The 21587-nt window shown below is 51.8% G+C and overlaps 1 protein-coding gene across 1 annotated transcript; it reads left to right on the forward strand.

Annotated features, from left to right (window-relative positions):
* Positions 1-9210: 9210 nt before the first annotated feature.
* Positions 9211-20137, forward strand: LOC139017799 (phospholipase A and acyltransferase 3-like). The gene is made up of 5 exons (XM_070426414.1): positions 9211-9418; positions 11816-11927; positions 13625-13893; positions 19050-19275; positions 19883-20137. Exons 1-4 carry the CDS (start codon positions 9221-9223, stop codon positions 19251-19253), a joined length of 783 nt encoding a protein of 260 aa, XP_070282515.1. The 5' UTR covers positions 9211-9220; the 3' UTR covers positions 19254-19275; positions 19883-20137.
* The last annotated feature ends 1450 nt before the right edge of the window (positions 20138-21587 follow it).

Genomic DNA, 21587 nt, shown 5'->3' on the forward strand with positions numbered 1-21587 from the left:
GTGCCCTGAGGCCAGAGGAGGGTCATGGACAGATGGGACATGTGGGAAGGACACCGGGGTCCTGGGGGACTGGATGTGGAGGTGAAGGGACAGGAGGCAGGGAACCTTGTCCGGAAACTGTGGGTCACAAAATCCAGGACTGGGTGCCCTGGACAGAGTCATGGGCGGGAGGTGGACGAGGAAGTGAATCAGGAGAAGCATCCAGGGTGAGTGTGGGCTGCTGGGCACCGGCATGGAATGGGGCAAAGGAAGCTGAGCCCTGGCCTCAGGTTGGACCGCCTGGGGTGAGGGCTGCAGGAGGTTTCTCGTTCGCTGAGGTCAGACACAGAGACACAGAAAAGCTGAAAAATTCCCTTCTTGAGCTGTGGTGCCCTGGGCAGGACACTGAGGAGCAGGGAGGAGGTGGGCAAGGCAGGGAGGGAGGGAGGAAAGGGGACCAGAAGGAGACAAGACAAAGAAGACCCAGTGCAGCCACTGCCAGCTGAGTGTTTCTCATGGAGTGACCCTTTACCTGCTGGAGTTCTTCCTAAGTGGGAAAATGGGTTGGATTTTGGGAAACCCAGAGTGAAGCCTGCATGGTATTTGTTATATTAATACTACAGCATTAATTCTCACAGTAATGCTGCAGTATTAATTCTCACAGTAATGCTACAGTATTAATTCTCACAATAATGCTAGAGTATTAATTCTCACAATAATGCTAGAGTATTTGTTCTCACAATAATGCTACAGTATTGTTTCATACATAATGCTACTGTATTTGTTCTCACAGGGATGCTGCAGTTCTGGTTCTCACAGTGATGCTGCAGCATTGGTTTTCAATGTAATGCTACAGTATTAATTCTCACAGTAAAGCTAGAGTATTGGCTCTCACAGTAATTCTACAGCATCGGTTCTCACAGTAATGTTGCAGTATTAATTCTCACAGTGATGCTGCAGTGTTGGTTCTCACAGTGATGCTGCAGTATTGGTTCTCACAGTGATGTTGCAGTATTGGTTCTCACAGTGATGCTGCAGTATTGGTTCTCACAGTGATGTTGCAGTATTAATTCTCACAGTGATGCTGCAGTATTGGTTCTCACAGTGATGTTGCAGTATTGGTTCTCACAGTGATGCTGCAGTATTGGTTCTCACAGTGATGTTGCAGTATTAATTCTCACAGTGATGCTGCAGTATTGGTTCTCACAGTGATGCTGCAGTATTGGTTCTCACAGTGATGCTGCAGTATTGGTTCTCACAGTGATGCTGCAGTATTGGATCTCACAGTGATGTTGCAGTATTGGTTCTCACAGTGACGGTAGAGAGCCCAGCATGTGAGAGCTCCCAGCTCACTAAGTCCTGACCATCAGCCATGGGGCACACAGAGTTCAGGCAACTTCTCCAACGTGTCAGACATGAGGTGAGGAGGGAACCGGGGTGTATCCATCCCTGAAGAGCACCTTTCAGTCTGGAAGCACATTCCAAGGGATCCTCATCCCAGGACAGTGGCTGTGGGCCCCCGTGCTCTGAAAGTCACGGACAGCCAGTCCGGTCTCACACTGCGGCTGCCCAGCCGGGAGCCCTTCTTCAGGGCCCTTCACCCAAGTGTGTCAGGACCAGTGATCTGGCCTTGTCCTAAGTGAAGAGGTGCTGGGCAGTCTGGTCCTCATGTCCTTCTCTTACCATCCCCCGTAGATCCCAAACCAGAGGCGCTGGCAGAGAGGCACAGAAAGTTGTATCAAAGCCATCTGTGCACAGAGAGGAGGGGCAGCTGGTCCAGCCTGGGGCAGTGAGGTGCCCAGAGGAGAGACTGTCTGCTGGGAGGAGAGTGTGTGTCACACGAGAAGGGCACGGAGGGTATAGGAGGGAGAGAGAACATGGCGTCAAAGGAGCAGGAGAGAGAGCATGAGGTGGGGAAGCACAGGTAGCTCAGGAAGAGAAGAATAGAGGAGAAGAGAGATGAGGGTGAGAGGGATGAGGGTGAACAAGGATGAGCGTGAATAGGGACGAGGGTGAGAGGGATGAGGGTGAATAGGGATGAGGGTGAGAGGGACGAGGGTGAGAGGGATAAGGGTGAGAGGGACGAGGGTGAACAAGGATGAGGGTGAAGAGGGATGAGGGTAAGAGGGATGAGGGTAAGAGGGATGAGGGTGAGAGGGACAGGGGTGAGAGGGAAGAGGGTGAGAGGAATGAGTGTGAGAGGGACGAGGGTGAGAGGGACGAGGGTGAAGAGAGATGAGGGTGAGAGGGATGAGGGTGAGAGGGACGAGGGTGAGAGGGAAGAGGGTGAGAGGAATGAGTGTGAGAGGGACCAGGGTGAGAGGGACGAGGGAAGAGGGTGAGAGGGAAGAGGGACGAGGGAAGAGGGTGAGAGGAATGAGTGTGAGAGGGACCAGGGTGAGAGGGACGAGGGAAGAGGGTGAGAGGGAAGAGGGACGAGGGAAGAGGGTGAGAGGAATGAGGGTGAGAGGGCACCTGGTCGGGCACCTGGCCGGGCCCCGGGGATACAGCAATGAACAAGACATGTGAGGTCCTTGCTCTCATGGAGGTCATAGTTTATTGATGATTCAGTAGCGATTCCTCCTTGACATCACACTAGCTTCATGGGCTCCCTGTTGGCCAGCCAGGACCGCAGCCATCCTGGCTGCATCTCCCTGTCCTTTCCACAGCCACCCTCTGGGATTTATGTGCTTTAAATACCCGCAGGGCGAATCCAGGTTTCCTCTTCAAGTTCAGGTCCATTCCTGGCCAGCTGGCTCCATCCACCAACTCTTTCCGCTTCCAGCCCTCTCCCCCCATTTCCTTGCCAATATTTGTTGACTTCTGAGTTTGTTATGGAGACCAAGGGGCATGCGAAGCTCTATGAACTGAACATTCTTGTTGACTGTACAGCCTGTACTCAGAGTCCTGACACCGAGTCTGACCCACCTCCTCTCTCTTGCAGGTCAGAGATGCCATCATGGCGGCTGGCATCGCAGGAGTGGGCTTGGCAGCCGTGGGCCTCATTGGAGCCGTGATCTCAAGAAATAAGCGACAAAAGCAATAAGTTGAAGGGACTGTCCTGACAGCAATTACTTTATATGTTAACGGGATCTTGTTTTGCTAGAGGTTTGGGGGTTTGGTTTATGGATTTCATTCTGTTTTTATAATAAGGCATGTTTTCACAGAATTAAATACAGCCCAATAAAGGAGGATTTTATTGGGGGAAATGCAGCCAGAACTGAAGTCCATTGAGGGCACAGCTGGGCTCTGTTCCTGGTGACGCCAGTTGGTGCCCTGGCCCTTTGGTGATCTTTCACTTTCTCTTTGCGGCTGCATTCTTACCTTGCAGGAAACACATTCCAACTCCTGTTACCTCAAGTAATGGGCGTTTCTGGTTGTGAGGACACACTGGACAGCAAGACCTGGTAGATATACAAGAACAGGAACCACGGGATAGTCAGGACCTTGGCCTGGAACTAGACCCAGGATGGCTTCTAGGCTCAGCAGCCGGAATATGCAGATGCTCATTGAAGTTCAAACCAAACCAAACCTTTGCCATAAAGAAACTCAATATATGCTCTTGCCAATCTAAAAACCAGCCTTATTACCCCTCTGCTCTTCACATCTTTCCTCTGCCTTGTTGCTTTCACCCTCCCCCACCCCATCCCCAGAACTCCTGCTTCCTCACCAGTGGGCTTGGGACAATCCCGAGGGCTCTGATCCCACATCCCCTCCTTTGCTCCCTCCTTCCCATATCAGCTCAGCTCTATCCCTTCCTACACCCTGTCAGGTGCTCCTAGTTTAAATTCTTGAGAGAGAATCAGCTCACCAAATCCTAGTTCAGCCTACTGATTGGCTGCTGTTGGGTCAGGTGACCCTATTTGGCCAATCAGCTCTTTCCTGTTGGGGCCAGGTCACATGGTGGTTGCCTCACACCTTCTGGGTTGGGGGTGTGGCAGGCCCCAGCCTGACCTCCCTGCTGCCCAACCCTCCTGGGATGGGTTGGGGGAAGGAATGCCCCTTGTGGCGAGTCCCTTGAGGTCTGCTTCTGCTCTCTGGGCTTAGACCAGTGATGGCGAACCTTTTGATCTCGGCGTGTCAGCATTTTGAAAAACCCTAACTTAACTCTGGTGCCGGGTCACATATAGAAATTTTTTGATATTTGTAACCATAGTAAAGCAAAGATTTATATTTTTGATCTTTATTTTATATATTTAAATGCCATTTAACAAAGAAAAATCAACCAAAAAATGAGTTCGCGTGTCACCTCTGACACGCGTGTCATAGGTTCACCATCACTGGCTTATAAGGTGTTCAAAGTGACCATTTCTCTAAAATGGGCTTTTGTGGGTTCCTCAGAGACACTCTACTAGTGCTGCGAATGTGTCCTTTGTCAGCCCTGGTGTCAGGGACCATGTGTCTGTTGGAATCCTGGACAGGACTGTCAAGGAAAAGAAAACGGATTCTGTAAACTTAAGAGTTTTATTGAAGACTGACTTGTTGAGGGATGACCACGAAACAGTGCTCTGACTTGGGGGAGTGAGAGGGACTTATGTAGGCAGAAAAGTAAGTGAAGGTACATTTGACACTAAAAGTTACGACTAAAGTACATAATCTTCCATGGTTGTTTGACATCCACTGGAAGGGAAGCATAGAAAAGAGGAGGTTGAGTCGCTGCTGAACCTCCTGCTGTGGAAACAATCAAATTGCTATGAGACTCTTGAGATGAATCTTTGATCAGGCTGGAAAGAGGACAGACACTCTCTCTGGTAATCAGTGTTCCTTAGAGGGGAAGCATTGCAGGGTCTGTGTGTGACTAGCCCTGCGGTTAGTAAAGAATCTTAGTTAGTAAGGCTCCTGGTTCTTCCCTGGTTGCTGATGTAAACAGAGGAGCTCAGGCACCCTTTCCTTTCCTCAGGACTTACAGGTGGCTCCGTGCCAGCTTTCTCCTGCTGGGCACACATCTGGGGATGGAACCAGCAACCTGGGTATGAGCCCTGACAGGGAATCTAATGCAACTTTTTGTGCACAGGACATTCAACCAACTGAGCAACACCAGCCCGGCTCAACTCCCTCCATTTTGAGTGACTCTCTCAGCAATGTTTATTCCATTTTATTCTCTCCATTCTCAAAACACAAGAAAGCAAAACAGAAACACCCAGTTCAATTAAGAATTAAATTAACAAATTGCATAAAATACTGGAATGTGTAGAAATAACCAAATAAGATGGAAGAACCAATTCCAGATATATTGGTAATCACCATAAATGTAAATGGGTTAAACTTGACAAGTAAAACACAAACATTAGCCTTGGCCAGGTGGCTCTGTTGGTTAGAGTGTTGTCCTGACATGCCAAGGTTTAGAGTTTGACCCCTAGTCAAATCACATACAAGAATCAACCAATGAATCAATCAATTAAGTGGAACAACAAATTGATGTTTCTCTCGTTCCTATCTTCTCTCTCTGATGTATAAAGTGGTAAAACTGCCATTTTCTAGAGCATTTTTTCAATCTGATGAGATTTTGCTTCTCAGCAATTGTTATCAGTTTGGATGAAATAAACTCATAAAAATTCTTACAAGTTTGAATGTTTCCTACATTGACACACTGAACAGAGAAACCTCTAGGCCCAAATGGCATCGCTTATGCTAAAATCCCATGATACTGACCCTAGATTTAATACCTGATTTGTTTGTGGTCTCAACCTCTTCCAGAAATTGAATCTTAATCAACCAATTTGGAATTTTCTGGTCGGGCACCAGTAAAGTAATCTGTCCTGCAGGCTCATTCCCCGTCCTCCTCCCCATAGAAAGAAGAGGCAATCTGCATGACAAAAAGCCTTGCTGTTCCCTTTCTCTCCCCCAAAACCAGGTCCTGATCTAAAATATAATCCTTTTCGTTTGTTAAGAGCTCTCGTGCCCCACCCTTTTACCTATAAAACACCTTTCATTTTGTACAACCCCTCAGAGTCCTGTGGACGAAAGGGGCCACCCGCTAACCTGACAAGCTCAGGGGAGGCCTGCGTGGCAGTCTTGCAAACTCAGAGACCTAAAGTCACCACAGGGATGGTCTGAAATTAAACTTTAACTAAAAGCAGTTATGGTGGGTAGTCACCTCCTAGGCTGGTATCTTCACTGATAAGGTCAACCTTTACCTTAACTGAGCCTATCTGTCTTTCTGCATCTCTGCTAACATATCCTTGAAATGTCTGGGTAACTGGTAACTTCCCTTTTTCTGTATCCCTCAGGGCACAACCAAATGTGCCTGGGTGCCAGGATAGATACCACGGATTCCTTCATTGTTATGTTAATTGTTCCTGCACTCACCTAAGTATGTGTCTATCTTTTACTTTTTATCCAATCCCAGAGGTTCCCCACTTTGCTTTCTCCCGCCTCCCTAATCTATCACCAGTGGATTTCTTGTAACCTTCCCATGTCCCCTCCTTTGATGGCAATGTATAAAAATAGATGAAAAACGGCCATTATCTGGAGCACTATCCCAGTCCGTTGAGAATCTGCTTACCGACAATTGTTGACAGTTGGGTTCAAATAAACTCACAAAAATCTTTACAGATTTGAATGTTTTTATGTTAACATTGCCCTTGTACTTGCTGGATGAGATGTTGCACCATTCATTAGTTTCTTAATAAAGCCAAGTAGATCTTCAAATTTACTAGGTTGAATTTTGTTTTTTAATAAATGCAAAGGGCAATGTGTTAGGGTTCTCCAGAGAAAAAGAACCAATAGGATTCAGATATAGATACAGATATGGATATATGAGATTTATTACATGAATTGGCTCACATGGTTATGGAGGCCGTACAATCTGTCATTTGCAAGCAGTGGACCAGAAAAGCCAGCCGTGTAATTTGTTGAGAGGCTAAAGGACTACAAATAAGGTGTTAAGGCCACTGGTGTCAACTCTGGAGTTCAAAGCCTTGAGAAACAGGAACTATGATGTCCCAGGTCAAGAAGAGAGAGTTAGTGTTTTCTCCACCATTTTGTTCTGTTTGGACCCTCAATGGATTGGATGACGCCTGCCCACACTGGTGAGTCGCCTTCTTTACTCAGTCTACTCATTTAAATGCTAATTTCTTCTGGAAATACCCTCAGAGCTCACGGTGTAAATACAAATGTCCAATAAACATAGACATGTGAAAAAGATCCCATGCTACTACTGCCATGTTGACAAATATTTTAAAAGATGTTGAGCAATTGTGACTCTGGTGTACTACCCATGGGAAACATAATTTTGCATTCTTTCTCTAACAAAGTTGGAGAAGGTCATACTGCTACCAGAGAGCTGCTTGCATTGGAGGGGGTTCTCCCCCCACAACCCCTACCCCGACTCTTTTCACGCTTTGGAGATAGAATTCAGGTGAGTGACAAAAAGCAGTGTGGAAGCAAAGCAAGAACATTTATTAAAAATACACTTGGCATAAAGCACAAGTTGGCAACTCAGCTAGTCTCAGCGCCCCGCCTGGTGGGGGTTCAAGGGTTTTATATTTTCCCTTCTTATAGGTTTCAAGATTCCCCTGCTGGATCTTGGACAACAGACTAGATTTCCAGGTCCCTCTTTTACATTGTTGTGGCTTTCCCCCAAATTTATGAGAACATCTGGCAATTTTATCTTGGCAAGTCGCAAGATTGCTGACTTCTTCATTCCGTGGGTGAGAAAAATTCCCTCATTCCCTACCCCCTTCCCCTCCTCCTGCCCTAGCAGCCATCTATCCTGCCTAACAATACCATACACCCCAACAACTCTGGTTGGTGACCCTTTAGTCCAGCGGTTCTCAACCTGTGGGTTGCCACCCCTTTGGGGGTCGAACGACCCTTTCACAGGGGTCGCCTAAGACTATTGGAAAACACATATATAATTACATATTGTTTACAGTAGCAAAATTACACTTATGAAGTAGCAACGAAAATAATTTTATGGTTGGGGGTCACCACAACATGAGGAACTGTATGAAAGGGTCGCGGCATGAGGAAGGTTGAGAAACACTGCTTTAGTCAGTGATAACTTCAATTTAGTCGGTCACAGTCAGTATGTTAGAAAAAACAAAGAACAGAATTTATCAGAGTGTATCTCGTCTAGATTTTGGCAAGACTTTCATTTATATGCCCGAAGTCTCTATATATCCTGGTACCTTATAAAATGTATTTCTTACTGTGGATCTTGGTTAAAAAGGTTTAACAGCCTCTGCTTAGAGAAGACTTCAGGTGCACTAGGAGGCTTGTGTGAGGATGCTCATGGCAACTTTGTCTGTAATGCAACCCCCTGGGAGCACCCCAATGTCCACTGACAGGAGAGGATGATTAAACTGTGCTACATCCCACATGATGTGAAGGAACACGAATCCACAAGGAACCTAATATTGGGCAAACATCATCAAGTTGTGCAATGTGAGAAGCTTGATTCTGATTTTACCACATTCAAGAAATGCAAACTACATATGTATATGTTGTTTAAGGGACACATTTATACGCGGGAAATATTTTCTAAGAGCAAGACATTCATAGACACAAAATTCAGGAAATTGGCTACAACTCCCACATGCCACACAATGAGGATGCGACGGGCCCTCCCCACTCCACACCCCTTGGCCCAGGAGGTTACAGCCACAGGGGGTGTCAGTGAGAGAATCTGATTTGGGGCTTTGGATGGGGTCGCACGCTGGTGCCAAAAAATGGGCCTCTCCACACCCAGGCAGTGGTGGGTTTGGGTTTCCAATTGGTCTGGGATGTGTTTCTGAACTGGGGGAAGGGTGGGGGAAGGGGAAGGGCGTGGAGCGAGTGGGCGCCCTGTTCCCAGTGTGGGGCATGCGCCTCTGATGACACGTTTTGTCTGGTTCCATCTGCTTAGCGGTTGCTGGAATCGTCGGTGTGTTCTGGTCACGGTCAGTCCCAGTGTTCAGGTCTCCTGGGAGCTCCTCCCTCCTTCTGTCTCTCCATCCCTCCTCGCCCCACACCCCCCTGACCTGGCTGTTCTTCTCTCCTCTTCTCTGGGCCCTCAGACTTGGTGACTTATGACCGTGATGCTGATCGTAGCCACCACCGAATCCTTCTGACTCTGCATGTGGACTTCGATTTCTCTCTGGCTGGTTTCCAGGCCTATGTGTCTACCTGGCCTGTACCTTGGCCCTGCTTTGAACAAAGAGCAGATTTTGTGTGACCTTTGATTTGCATTTTTATTTTTAAAATGTATGTATTCATTAGTAGCATATGGTAATACATGCTAAACCTAAATGTGAAGAACATGACCCTCCTCTCACTGAGTCATTACCTCGCAGGTCACCTGGACACATGTCTCACAGAGGAGCACAGCCCGCGATGCATGGCTTTAAGTACAGGTGTTTGTCTTCCAGGAAAGGGTCAGCGGGAAAACAAAACTATTGATCACAGAAGGCTGGGCCCGAGGCAGCAGCACAGACACAGACACAGAAGGATGGCTCCGGTAAGTCCCCAGAAAGCTTTTATTTCAAACACCGCAACCCTGTTAGTGGTGAGGATGTGGGTCTCCTTGCTGGGCTGCAGCTCTGGCACCGAGGGGCACGGGCGCCTGCTGAGGCCGGAGGGTCCGCTACCCGGCGAGGGAGGGCTCCCCAGAGCTTCCTGAGGAGGCAGGAATGGTGGGCTCAGGGGGCGGCCTCTACCCACTGCCCAGTCCCACCTCCTCAGTCACACTGTCCTGCGTGGCTGGGAGGAGCTGGGAGGGAGGGACCAGGAGAATGGCTCCCAGCGGTGTGGGGCCCACGCGGGGGCTGCAGGAAGGCGTTCTTGTCCACCCTCCTCTCCAAACTGCCCACCTGTTCCCTCTGCTTTTCTTTCCATCCCTCTCTTCCCCTTCCATGTGCTGCTGCTTCCTTCTGGCTCCGTAACAGTCACATTTCCTAATGCTGGGTGCATTCTGACACCATGCAAAAGGCTTTTAGTTAATCTCTGCTACAAATATGTGAGCACATTTTCCTTGTTAGCCTCTCCCCCCAACAAACCCAAATGGAAACCTAACATTAAGGTTAAAGTCCCCTGGACCCCCCCTTTCTCATTCCCCCTCCCACCCCCGGCTCACAGTCCCTCCTCTGTGTGGCTCGGTACGTGTCCTGCCAGGGGTTTTCTAGTCCTTTGCATACAGACGTGTAGCCACCTTTAAGTGTTGTTTTGTGGCTTTGGGTTTTGCTGTCATTCTTAACTTGGTTGTCTGAGTGCAGTTCACTTAGGAAATGCTTGAATCTTTTCATTTACCAGTTTTTGAAATCATATGGTGATTCTTTTGCAACCTCCAAAGGTGACTAACACATCTTAAAAGTGTCATTATGAGCACATTGATGTCATTATTCACATATCTGATATGTGTCTTTTTGATGCTCAAATTGTTCCATCTTTGGTCAAGTTGACGCCTGACACTTGTAATCAAGAGGTTTCTCTCACCCTAACCGGTTTGGCTCAGTGGATAGAGCGTCAGCCTGGGACTCAAGGGTCCCGGGTTTGATTCCGGTCCAGGGCATGTACCTTGGTTGCAGGCACATCCCCAGTAGGGAGTGTGCAAGAGGCATCTGATTGATGTTTCTCTCTCATCGATGTTTCTAACTCCCTATCCCTCTCCCTTCGTCTCTGTAAAAAATCAATAAAATATATATGTACATATTTTTTCAAAAGAGCTTTTCTCTCAACCATGTCTCCCCAGCAGACTTCCGGTTGGCAGCCATTCTCACTTCACCCAGCAACAGTCACCCACCCTGGTCACAGAGGTCTGGCCCCTGTGGCCCCACTTGGCTGAGTCAGGGGAGGAGAGGTGCTGGCTGGCCTCAAGCGATCCTAAAATAGAACCTGTGTGATAAGGGCGTATCTCGAAGTCCCAGTGGGATGAGGGCAACATACTCCCTGCTCATGCAACCCCCAGAAGGGCACTGCCCTGCCACCAACTCCAGGCACACCCTGGGGTCCCCAGCTGGGTCTTGGCCTGGTGCCCAGAATTCAGCGGCCCCGCCCACCTGGGATGCTCTGGGATTTAAAGGGTGCAACATTGGTAACATGCAGACCTAGATTTTGATCTTTCTCTCTATTCACTGGGTAAGGATCTTTGCATGTTACCTAACCTTCCTGAGACTCAGTTTTCTCATCTGTCAAATGGGGTAATGACAGTTTGTAGTCAAAGGAGAGATGGATATGAAATGTGGGCCCTGTTGAGCACCGTGTCTGGCTGTGCAGGTCGGGGCTCTATCACTCAGAATCACTCAGGCCCGGCGCAAAGTGGGGGCCCTTGATGGGGCATTTGAGACTTCCTGGGCGTCATATACTCACTCACTGACACCAACATTCTCTGGCATAAGATGTGCTCCTGCCCATGTCTGCACACCCATGTCTCGGCCACACCCCCGTGCTGCACACCTGCCCACACCTCCCCTCCGGACACCCTGTCCATCTCTTCTTTGTCCCCTAAAGAGCTCATTTCCAGCTCAGCAGCTCCAGTAAAGGAGGGACTTCCCATCTGAGCGAGGAGAGTGCCCTTTTCCGTTTCCTGCAGGAGATGCTCAGAGGGAGCTTGCAGGCTGGTCTGGGGCTCCTTACAGGTCAGGTTCTAGAACAGGGGTGGGCAAACTTTTTGACTCAAGGGCCACAATGGGTTCTTAAACTGGACCGGAGGGCCAGAACAAAAGCATGGATGGAGTGTTTGTGTGAACTAATATAAATGCAAAGTAAACATCATTACATAAATGGGTACGGTCTTTTTTTTTTTTTAGTTTTATTCATTTCAAACGGGCTGGATCCGGCTCGCGGGCCATAGTTTGCCCATAGCCGTTCTAGAATGTTCTCTGTGAGGACTAACCTCAGTCTGTCTCTGGTTTTTCAGTCACAGGCTGAACCAAAACCTGGAGACCTGATTGAGATTTTCCACATACTAGGCATCGCGCACTGGGCCGTCTACGTGGGGGATGGCTACGTGGTGCACCTGGGTCCTCCAAGTAAGGCTGGTTCTCCGCTGAAGCTGAGGGCAGAGGTGGGAGTGTTAGCGGCTGCACACTCGTGAGCTGTTCTCACCCAGTGCCGGGATGGTGGGCACTCCCTGGCCATTGGCTGCATGATGTTCCCTAGTAGGTCTGCAGCCGCTCTTCTTCCTCAGCAGCGAGTTCGTGGAGAGACGGACTGTTGGCCTTTATTCCAGGTGATACTGGGGTTCACTGTCCCAGGGAAGCATCCCTTTGTGTGTGCTCGATGTTCTGGGGGCAGATGAATAGGACACAGCGTACAGCTGGCTCAGAGGCATGGAAGGAGTGTGGGCCTCCCACCTAGCAGACCCGTTTGGGGTCCTGGGGCCGCCGCTTGCCGACCTGTGACTTGCCCGTGTGACTTTCCCCCTAAGCTCAGCTGCACCCTCAGTAGAGCAATGAGAATCCACCTCCTGGTCGTGCAGGGTGGGATGCAGGAAAGCACGGGGGAGCCCAGGCGGGGCCTGGCGGGACTGGGCCAACCTCCCTTCCCTCCCAGAGCTTCGTGGCATTAGAGCAAATGCCGAAAGCCTGGGAACCACCAACAGCAGGGAACTGGCCAAATATAATCGGTGCCTGCATTTCATGGCTGATGGTGCCTCCGTTACAAGCAGCTGTACAGCAGGTGTGGGCACACACATGTGAATTTTAAAGCCAAATGCAGGCTTTAAAAAATTAGGCTTATTGAGGAGGAATAACTTACTGCTTTATGTTTTTGTTAATCCTCATCTGAGGATATATTTTCATTGATTTTTAGAGAAGGAAGAGAGAGAGGGAGAGAAACATCAATGTGAGATGTTTCTCTCTCTCACCTGCTCTGTGAACAGGACGATACTCCAACCAACTAATCCACACTGGTCAGGGTCAAATGCCCTTTAAAAAGGAAATAAGAACAGGTGAACTAAAGTGTAGACACACACACACACACACACACACACACAGCCAGTGAATGTAGAAGCTGGTCATTGAGTGAACTGGCTGTTCAGAGGTTGACGTCATACCAACAGGCTTTCTGTGAGCCCAGCTCCATCCGGAAGGTCCACTGGCCCCTCCCTGAGGGCTCCAGGGCCCATCACTCTGCTTCTCCTGTCAGCTTTCCCAGAAGCCTGGGTGAGGCAGGAGACGGGCGTCCTGTTAGGGGCAAATCTGAGAATTCAGAGCTGGGAGAGTGTGGCCAACACCTGACCCAGGCCCTTCCATCTGTAAGTGATGAAAGCCCCTGAGAGGAGAAGGGACTGGCCTGAGGCCACAGGGTGGGTGGGGCTCTGGGTTGGCAGGTCAGGCCTGGGCTTGCTCAGCAGCCTCCTTTCCTACTATTGAAATCATGTCACCCTGGCCGCTGAGGGCCCCACCCCGCTCTGGCTGGGCTGCACCTGGGGTCTGTGCCCTGTACCCTCTGCCCCTCCTGCATCTTTCAGGGACATCTGCGCCCACAGGGGCCTTTAGAAGAATCCACATCCTTGGCTTTAGAAATGGGGAGCCAGAGTCCAGGGGCATCTGTGACTTCTCCAAGGGCACCCAGGCGGGGGTCGGCCTGTGTTTGAGTTTGAAGCCAGGCAGGGGGCCGGCCTTTCCCCAGCTCATCCTCACTGATGAAGCCCAGGGCAGTGGGGCTGCCTGCTTGCTCGTTCTGAGCCCTAACCATCGGCCTCTTTCCTCTTTGGGAACCACAGGTGAAATCGCGGGAATTACGTTGGCCAAATTCATGGTCTCCGGGTCCGAGGGGGCCATAGTGAAGAAGGAGCTGCTGTCCAAAGTGGCCGGGAAACGCAAGTACCATGTCAATAACAAGCATGACCGGAAGTACTCTCCGAGGCCTCCCAGCAAAATTGTGCAGCAGGCGGAGGAGCTGGTGGGGCAGGAGATTTTCTACAAGCTGACCAGCGACAACTGTGAGCACTTCGTGAACGAGCTGCGCTACGGAGTCTCCCGCTGCGACCAGGTGCGTCCTCAGGCCGTGTCCCTGTCCCCAGGAACCAGACCTTTCCCTCCGCTGACAGTGACTGGGCATCTGTGTGGGCGGCCAAGGTGGAGTCCGAGACATGAATGAGACAAAATAGCAGGGACAGAATCCCCGCCCTCGAGGGAGTGACAGTCGGCATAGAGATGAGATTGGGGAGAAGTGCCAGTCGCTGTGCAGACCAGTGAGGTCAGGGGGTGATGTTGCAGTCATGACAGTCACCCCTGGCCCCTCCCATAGCTCCAGAGGAGGGTTTACAGATGGAGAAACTGAGGCTCACGGTGCTTTACTCACTCACCCAAACTCATTCCAGCACTAGGCATTGAGTCTCTAGCACCTGACAGCCACGTGCAGAGGTGGGATTTGAACCCAGGTGCCTGATCCATGAAGGCATCACAGAAGAGGAGACAATTGAGCTGAATCTGATTTAATTCTTTTAATTAAATTGAAGCTGGACAATGAGCTGGAGATGACCAGGGAGTAGGGGCGACAAGGACTACAGGCCCGGGGAGGAGGAAAAGTGGGAGCCAGGAGGAGGAAGAGCCAGGTCACGCCAGACAGATGTTTTCTGGGAAGGGCTGGGGGGTACACCTTTCGGGCTCTGACCCACGTGGTCTCTGTCTCTCCACTCTGCAGCTTTTTAGCAGAAACGCAGCCGTGGACAATCCCTAATGGAGTGGGTGAGGCCATTCCTAAAAAAGCTTTTTATGAAAACAGTGGTGGGTGTTAGAATTGCTGAAGGAGGAATGCATGAGGCCAAAAGGGGTAAAGAATATGAATTTATTTTTTATTTGATTTTTTTAACATATTTTATTGATTTTTCACAGAAAGGAAGGGAGAGGGATAGAGAGTTAGAAACATCGATGAGAGAGAAACATCGATCAGCTGCCTCCTGCACGCCCCCTACTGGGGATGTGCCAGCAACTAAGGTAAATGCCCTTGACCAGAATCGAACCTTGAACCCTTCAGTCCTCAGGCCGACAGTCTATCCACTGAGGGAAACTGGTCAGGGCAAGAATTATGAATTTATTAGGTCACCTGGCGACCAGATGGGCTGAGCCCCAAAATGGGGCCAACACCTAGGGATGGGGGGTCAGAAGTTTTAAAGGACTCCAGGCGGCTTTTTCTGGGCAGAGAATTCTCTAGGTGGGTACTGAGGGGAAAAGATAATGGTCTTAGCAAGTGGATTGTGGTCTAAGCAAAAGGAAATTCGGTTGTGAAGGGGCCTAAAGGTCAGTGGCCAGGGGAGGGGATATCGATTCAATCATTTGATCAGACCTAGCAGTGGGCTCGATTGGGCCCTATGCCATAGTTTGCTGACTCCTGCTCTCAGATAATTTGAATCTTAAGTTGATTGTTTCTTCTAGGCTTCTTGAGTCAAGATTGGTATATTTTCTCATGACCTGTGTAAAGTGAGAGAGGAAGATTGCCGATTTTCATGACTTTCCTGGGTGACCTCTGCTAATCCTAATATATAAAATCCCAGGGTCCGTAATGACCAAAGGCTCAACCGAATGCCAGGCTGTACATGCAGCAGGCTCCAATGGGAGGGGACTGGCGAGCAGCTTGAACTGCTGACCTTTTCGGGAGAGAGAGAAGCGGGGCTGATCAGTAGCTACCATGGCTGCTGGTGAGGCCCCGAGAGATACTCTCTCAGGGCCTTGCCAGCAGCAGCACCTCGCTTTCTGAGAGCTCAGCACTTCACCCTGCTCACCAGCAGTCTGGGGTGGCTGTTGATCAGCCCTGCCTCTCTGATCAGGCCCGGAGATAGGCCCAGAGATGCTGACTGGCATAGAAACCAACCAATCAGAATGAAATCTGGGTGAACTGCGAGGAGCCAATGGCTGCCTAGGAGGCGGAGTTTCTGATGCTGACTGGCATAGAAACCGACCAATCAGAACCTAATATGGGTGAACTGTGAAGGCAGAACCTAAGGTGGGGGCTGAGGAGGGGTTTTAAGGGCAACAGCTGTTTGGTGTAAAGTGTAAGAAAACGGTAAATTTTTTAATGACTGGTTTGGCAGTATAGTGCATATGGCTGGCTATCAGTCCAGATAAAGGGATTATGTATTTTTTGTCTGCCAAGAGCATCTCCTCCTGCTGAAAAAGGCTCCCCCCCCCCCCCCCCGCCATTTAAGCAAGCCTATCCTATATAACCTATCATAATATATAAAAAGCCAGGTGCCGTCACAACCGAAATGACCAGATGGATGACCAAACAGCAGGCTAGGGGGCTGAGGGAGTGGGAGCTGTGGGCCCAAATGACCAAAGGAGAAGTGGGGCTCTCACAGCGTGGCAGGGCAGGGCTGCAGAGGCTGACGAGCCTCACGGGGGAGGGGGCTGTGAGCATGGAGCTTCCCGGGGTGGCTGAGGCAGAGGAGCGTCATGGGGCAGGAACTGTGAGTATGGAGCTTCGTGGGGCCGTGAGGCAGAGGTGTGTCGCTGCATGGGGGTGGCTGAGGCCGAGGAGCTTTGGGGGCAGGGCATGTTAGCGTTGAGCTTCCCGGGGTGGCTGAGGTGGAGGAACATCGCGGGGTAGGGGCAGTGAGCGTGGAGCTTTGTGGGGTGGCTGAGGCAGAGCAGCATTGTGGGGCAGGGGCGGCGAGCATGGAGCGTGGTGGGGTGGGAGCAATGAGCATGGAGCTTTGCAGGGCTGCTGAGGCAGAAGAGCATCGTGGGGCGTGGGCGGCAGAGGCCGAGGAGCCTTGCAGGGCAGGGGCTGTGAGCATGGAGGTTCACGAGGCAGGGGCCATGGAGGTGGAGGAGTGATGCTGGGCGGCGGACATGGCCCTGATTCCAGCTAGGCCTAGGGATCCTAACCGAGCACAATTGAATCCTGCACTGGACTTCTAGTCTATGCTAATAAAAGGGCAATATGCTAATTAGACCGAGTCGACTGGGCATCTTCTGGATGTCCGACTTCCTTCCAGACAAAGCCATGGTGGTGAGGGCTAGGACAGAGGCAGTTAGGGGTGATCAAGCTGGTGGGGAGGGCAGTTGGGGGTGAGATCAGGCCTGCAGGGGAGGGCAGTTGGGGGCAAGATCAGGCTGGCAGAGGAGGGCAGTTAGGGGTGATCAGGCCTGCAGGCAGAGAGGTTAGGTGCGATCAGGAAGACAGGCAGAGGGGTTAGGGCGATCAGGCAGGCAGGCAGGTGAGTGGTTAGGAGCCAGTGGTCCCAGATTGTGAGAGGGATGTCCAACTGCCAGTTTAGGCAGGATCAGGCCTAAACGGGCAGTCAGACATCCACCAAGAGGTCCCTGATTGAAAAGGGTATAGGCTGAGCTGAGGAAGGCCCCCCCACCCCCGCACAAATTTTGTGCACTGGGCCACTAGTTTTTTATAATTTACTGCTTTGTGGGCTGCGTCTCGCAGTCCTTCTAGGCAGAGAACAGTGTGGTCTTCAGACCTGAGACCTGCCAGCCCTTCCTGATAGGTTTACAGTGGGTCCCTGTCAGGGACAGCACCCGCTCCTGCTCAGGGGGCAGGGGCCTGCTGGTGGAGGGTATCTGTGTGGCCCTGGGCATGAAGCCAGATTTGGCGCCAGCAATTTCCCAAAGGGGACACTTTAAGGCTAGTGCCAGAGTGGGGGAGGAAGACAGTGAAACCTGCTCGGAGTGGGTGTGAGATGGGGTGGTGGCGGTGGGATCTGCTGGGCAGGGTGGTGGGCTCTCAGGCTGCTGAGATGGAGGAGCCCTAAGCTAGGGTACAGGGGCATGGTCAGCGAGATCAAAAGTGGTGAAGGAGCAGGAGGATTGGAGATCCTCTGGGGGCTCAGAGTGAAGAAGGAAAATCCGTGAGGGAGAGCAGCTGTGACAGAGAGAAGGATGTGTCCTTAAGTGTAAGAAGCCGGGAAATACAGACCTCGGGCCACTTGCCCTGCTGTCGTTATCCATTTCAATGCAGGGTCAGGAGGGCCGGGCCTCTGCCTCCACTCCCGTGGGAGCCTGGCTTCCATCCGTCCAGCGGCTGACACCGGGCCCAACCGCACAGATGCTGACCGGCCCTTTGCAAATTCTCATTTCTCGGACTCCTGAGCCCCCGCTGTCCCCCTCCTGTGTGCACCCTTTAAAACACCCGTCACCTCTGTGCCAGTCAGCGTGGAGCTCAGGAAAGTGTGTTCATCGCCGACACGTGGGAGCGAGTCTGAGTGTCTCTGAATGAAGTGGGCGGTGCGGCTCTTCCTTCCCCAGCCGCTCACGTGGCGCCAAGTCACGGTCTTCCACAGAAACCTGCTATGTGCTCTGTGTTGAGCATTTTTCCTTCGGGGGAGGAGGCTTAGGTGAGCTTGTTAGGACACCAGGCGTCCTGGTCCCTGTCACTGGGCGTGGGGTGGCTTTGGGGAGTTCTTCCCACTGTCCCTCCTCAGTCTTCTCCTCTGTACAGTGGGCATGTAACACGGGTGTCAGTAGGGCCTGGAGGCAGATGGAGACAATTGAGAGCCTGGGAAGTCCCGCCCAGTGTTGACGCCTGCAAAGCAGCCTCTCTCAGGGTCTTCGCCCGCTTCCCCAGCACAGCGCTGTGGGCAGGGGTGGCTCACATGGCGCTGCCGAGTGCACGACCCTCAGGGACCATCCTGACGTCTCCCCCGCCTCATCCCTGCTGTCCGAGTGTCCGCTTCCTTGTCCAGAACCCTCCCCGGTCAGCACAGAAGCAGGTGATCTCACTCCAGAAGCCGCTGCCCAGTCACGACATGGGATCAGAGCTCCTCCACCAGCACCCACGCTGTGCCTGCGCCGGGCTCAGCTCCTGGGCCGCCCAGAACCATCCCGCCCCAGCCCTGGGTCGTGAGAGCTCACAGGGGGTTTCCCCAACTCTGCACGTGCTTCAGGCTCCCAGTGGCCAGTCCTAACCTACACCGTCCGGGCTCTGCCTGTGTCCTTCCCACGGCACCCCCTGCGGCTCTGAGCTTTTCAGCACCTACAGGGCCGCTGTCTCCCTCACACCCACAGCTCCTTCCCCCACCCGTTCTCTCCCTGCCTCTTCCCCGCCCTCCTGGTGGCCTGTTGCCCTGCAAACACTCATTCCTTCTGTGGTTCCGTTGGAGGGGACACAGGTCTCTCCTGAGTGAAGATTCTTGGTGGGTGTGTCTGTGACCAGGCCCCTGACGTGGAGTGTGACTCCCGTCTCTTGTGCTGCAGGTCACTGAAGCGCTCCTTGCCGCCTTGAGGGTAGTCGGCCTGATTATACTTGGCATGGCAGTCGGCATACAAGCTGGCGTGGCAGCAGGCATACCAGTTGGCGTGGCAGCAGGCGCAGCAGTGGGCATACCAGTTGGCATGGCAGCAGGCATCATCGGAACGAGTGCGGTCATCATGGGCATCCACAGGACCCTACAGGACTGAGGCGAGCAGCAGAAGCGGTGAGGTAAGGAATCATGCTAGCGGCAGCCAGTTAGTATGAAGACCACTTGCTTGGCTGCCGGGGTTCTTGGTCCAGCGTTAGGAAGGGTTCAGCAATCTGGAGAAGGGCTGTGTGTAACTTAATCCAGAGACGAAGCATAATTTTGAAAGGCATTTGGGGGTCAGAGGAGCCAAGCTAAAGAAACTATGATCTCCTCTCAGGACCCCATGCTTTTTCTTAACACAAATTGTCTGAGGCGAAGGGGAGATAAACACTTCAAAGGGTCGGGTTTCCTATACACAATCCATTCATTGTCAGATCAGAAGAATTAGCCTGTGGCTGTTCAGGTGTTTAGCCAGTAGGAGGCAGTAATATGTAGGTTAAGATGCCCTGAGCTGTCTGGCAGCAAACAATCAGTTGAATGCATCCTTTTCAGGTTTGGGGAAATGCCCTTCAGCCACTCCAGCTTCAGGCCGGCTGTGATGCTGGAATTAGCTTTGGGCACTTAGGCAGGTGGTGGGCTTTACTTTATTGATTTCACTCTGTTTTACACTCATTGGGGCTAATTTTAAAAAATGTGTTTTTCTTGACTTTTTTTTCTTTTCTTCTTCTTCTTCTTTTTTTTTTTTAGAAATTGAGGAAGGGTCAGGGAATAGAGGGAAACAAAAATGGGAGAAATTCATCAGTGGCTGCCTCCTGCACGCTTCCTACTGGGGATGGAGCCTCCGAGAATTGAACCAGAGACCCCTTGGTTCATGGATCAACACTCAAGCCACACCAGCCAGGCCATTCAGGCTGCTTTTCAAGGAGCTATAAAAGCCTAGGAAGATTTAATTGGGCAATTACGGCTGGTGTGAATGCTATTAAAGACACAGTTGGGCTCTGTCTTGCACTGAATGCTTCTGTCCCCCTCGCCCCCCGTTCACGTTGCAGCCCTAACCCCCAATGTGATGGTGTTTGGAGCTGGGCCTCTGGGAGGTCATTAGGCTCAGAGGAGGTCATGAGGTGGTGGCGAGGGTGCGGGGTGGGCATGATGGGATCTGTGACCTTAAAAGACCAGAGCCCTCTCTCCTCCATGTGAGGACATAGCGAGAAGGTGGCCATTTGCAAGCCAGGAAGAGGTTCCACCAGGAACTGCATCTGCCAGCACCTTCGCCTTGAACTTGTCAGCTTCCAGGACGGTGAGAAATGAATGTCTGTGCTGCGCCCCCAGCCGGTGGTGTGTGGTCATGGCAGCCCGAGCTCAGTGATGGGCTCTTCCCCAGCTGCCTGAGTGCGTCCTGGCCATTCTCTGCTTTTCTCAGGTTTCCTCTTGGAGGGCGAGGACGGGTGAGGGGCGGGAGACACACCTGTGAGGGCAAGAGCAGGACCCATTGTCCCGCCAGGGCCGGGGCTCAGCGGCTGGAATTGTGTTGAGGATTCTCGGCCATGAATGTGACGCAGCCCCAGTGGCCGAGGCTCCTTTCCTCCTGCTACTCTCTCCTCCTCTTGGTTCTGGAATAATTAGTACCGTCATCTCCCCAGCGTCGCTGGTCCCCTGACACCTCACTGCACGGCCTTTCTTTCTGCATCAGCTCAGCAGCATCTCTCCTCAGTGCCTGCAGCTCCTGGGTTCCCTGTTCCAGTTCCCGAGAGAGAATCTGATTGGCTCAGCTTACCGCATCCTAGCTCAGCCTCCTGATTGGCTGCTGTTGGGTCAGGTGAGCACACTGAGCCAATCAGTTCTGGCTGATGGGGCCAGTCTCATGGTTTACACCTGACCCTGGAGGCAGAGGCAGTTTCTCTTGGAGGGGACTGTGGGTGAGTCAAACTCCATGGTTCGGCACCCCTGGTCCAGGGGCACCCAGGGGAGGGGGCGGAGCTGGCACCACCCCAGGGTCCCTCCAGAGCTGCTGGGAGCCTGGGGCTGGTCCCAGGGGAGATTTCCTGCCTAGAATTAGAGCCGGAGCTCACATCTCCCATTAGACCCGAGTCCCCGGATTCCCCGTCTCCCACTGCTATGGGGGGGCTTTAGACCCGGAAGCGAGAAAGCCTTCTCCTGTCTCACTCGCTGGGTATGGGGCTCACAGAGCAGCTGTGCCCTCTGACCCAGAGGGAGCCTGGGAGCGAGGCCAGCATGGATCCTCCCGGACCCGCATGGAGGCGGACATTCCACCTGGGGATCTGAGCAGGGCCCTGCTTGGCAGCAAGTACAAGTCCTTCTCCTCCTTCTTCAACCTTCTGAAGCCCAAGCTTCGTCCCCGCCTGGTGTCTGTGCACCGAGGGGATCAGGGCCCCCAGCTTCCTCCTGCCGGGAAGGCGCAGTCCAGGGGAGGGGACGCCCCAGGTCTCCAGTC

The sequence above is a fragment of the Myotis yumanensis genome, unplaced genomic scaffold (genome assembly GCF_028538775.1).
Source record: "Myotis yumanensis isolate MYYU_CA2020_CCGP unplaced genomic scaffold, mMyoYum1.0.hap1 SCAF_10, whole genome shotgun sequence".
Lineage (NCBI taxonomy): Eukaryota > Metazoa > Chordata > Mammalia > Chiroptera > Vespertilionidae > Myotis > Myotis yumanensis.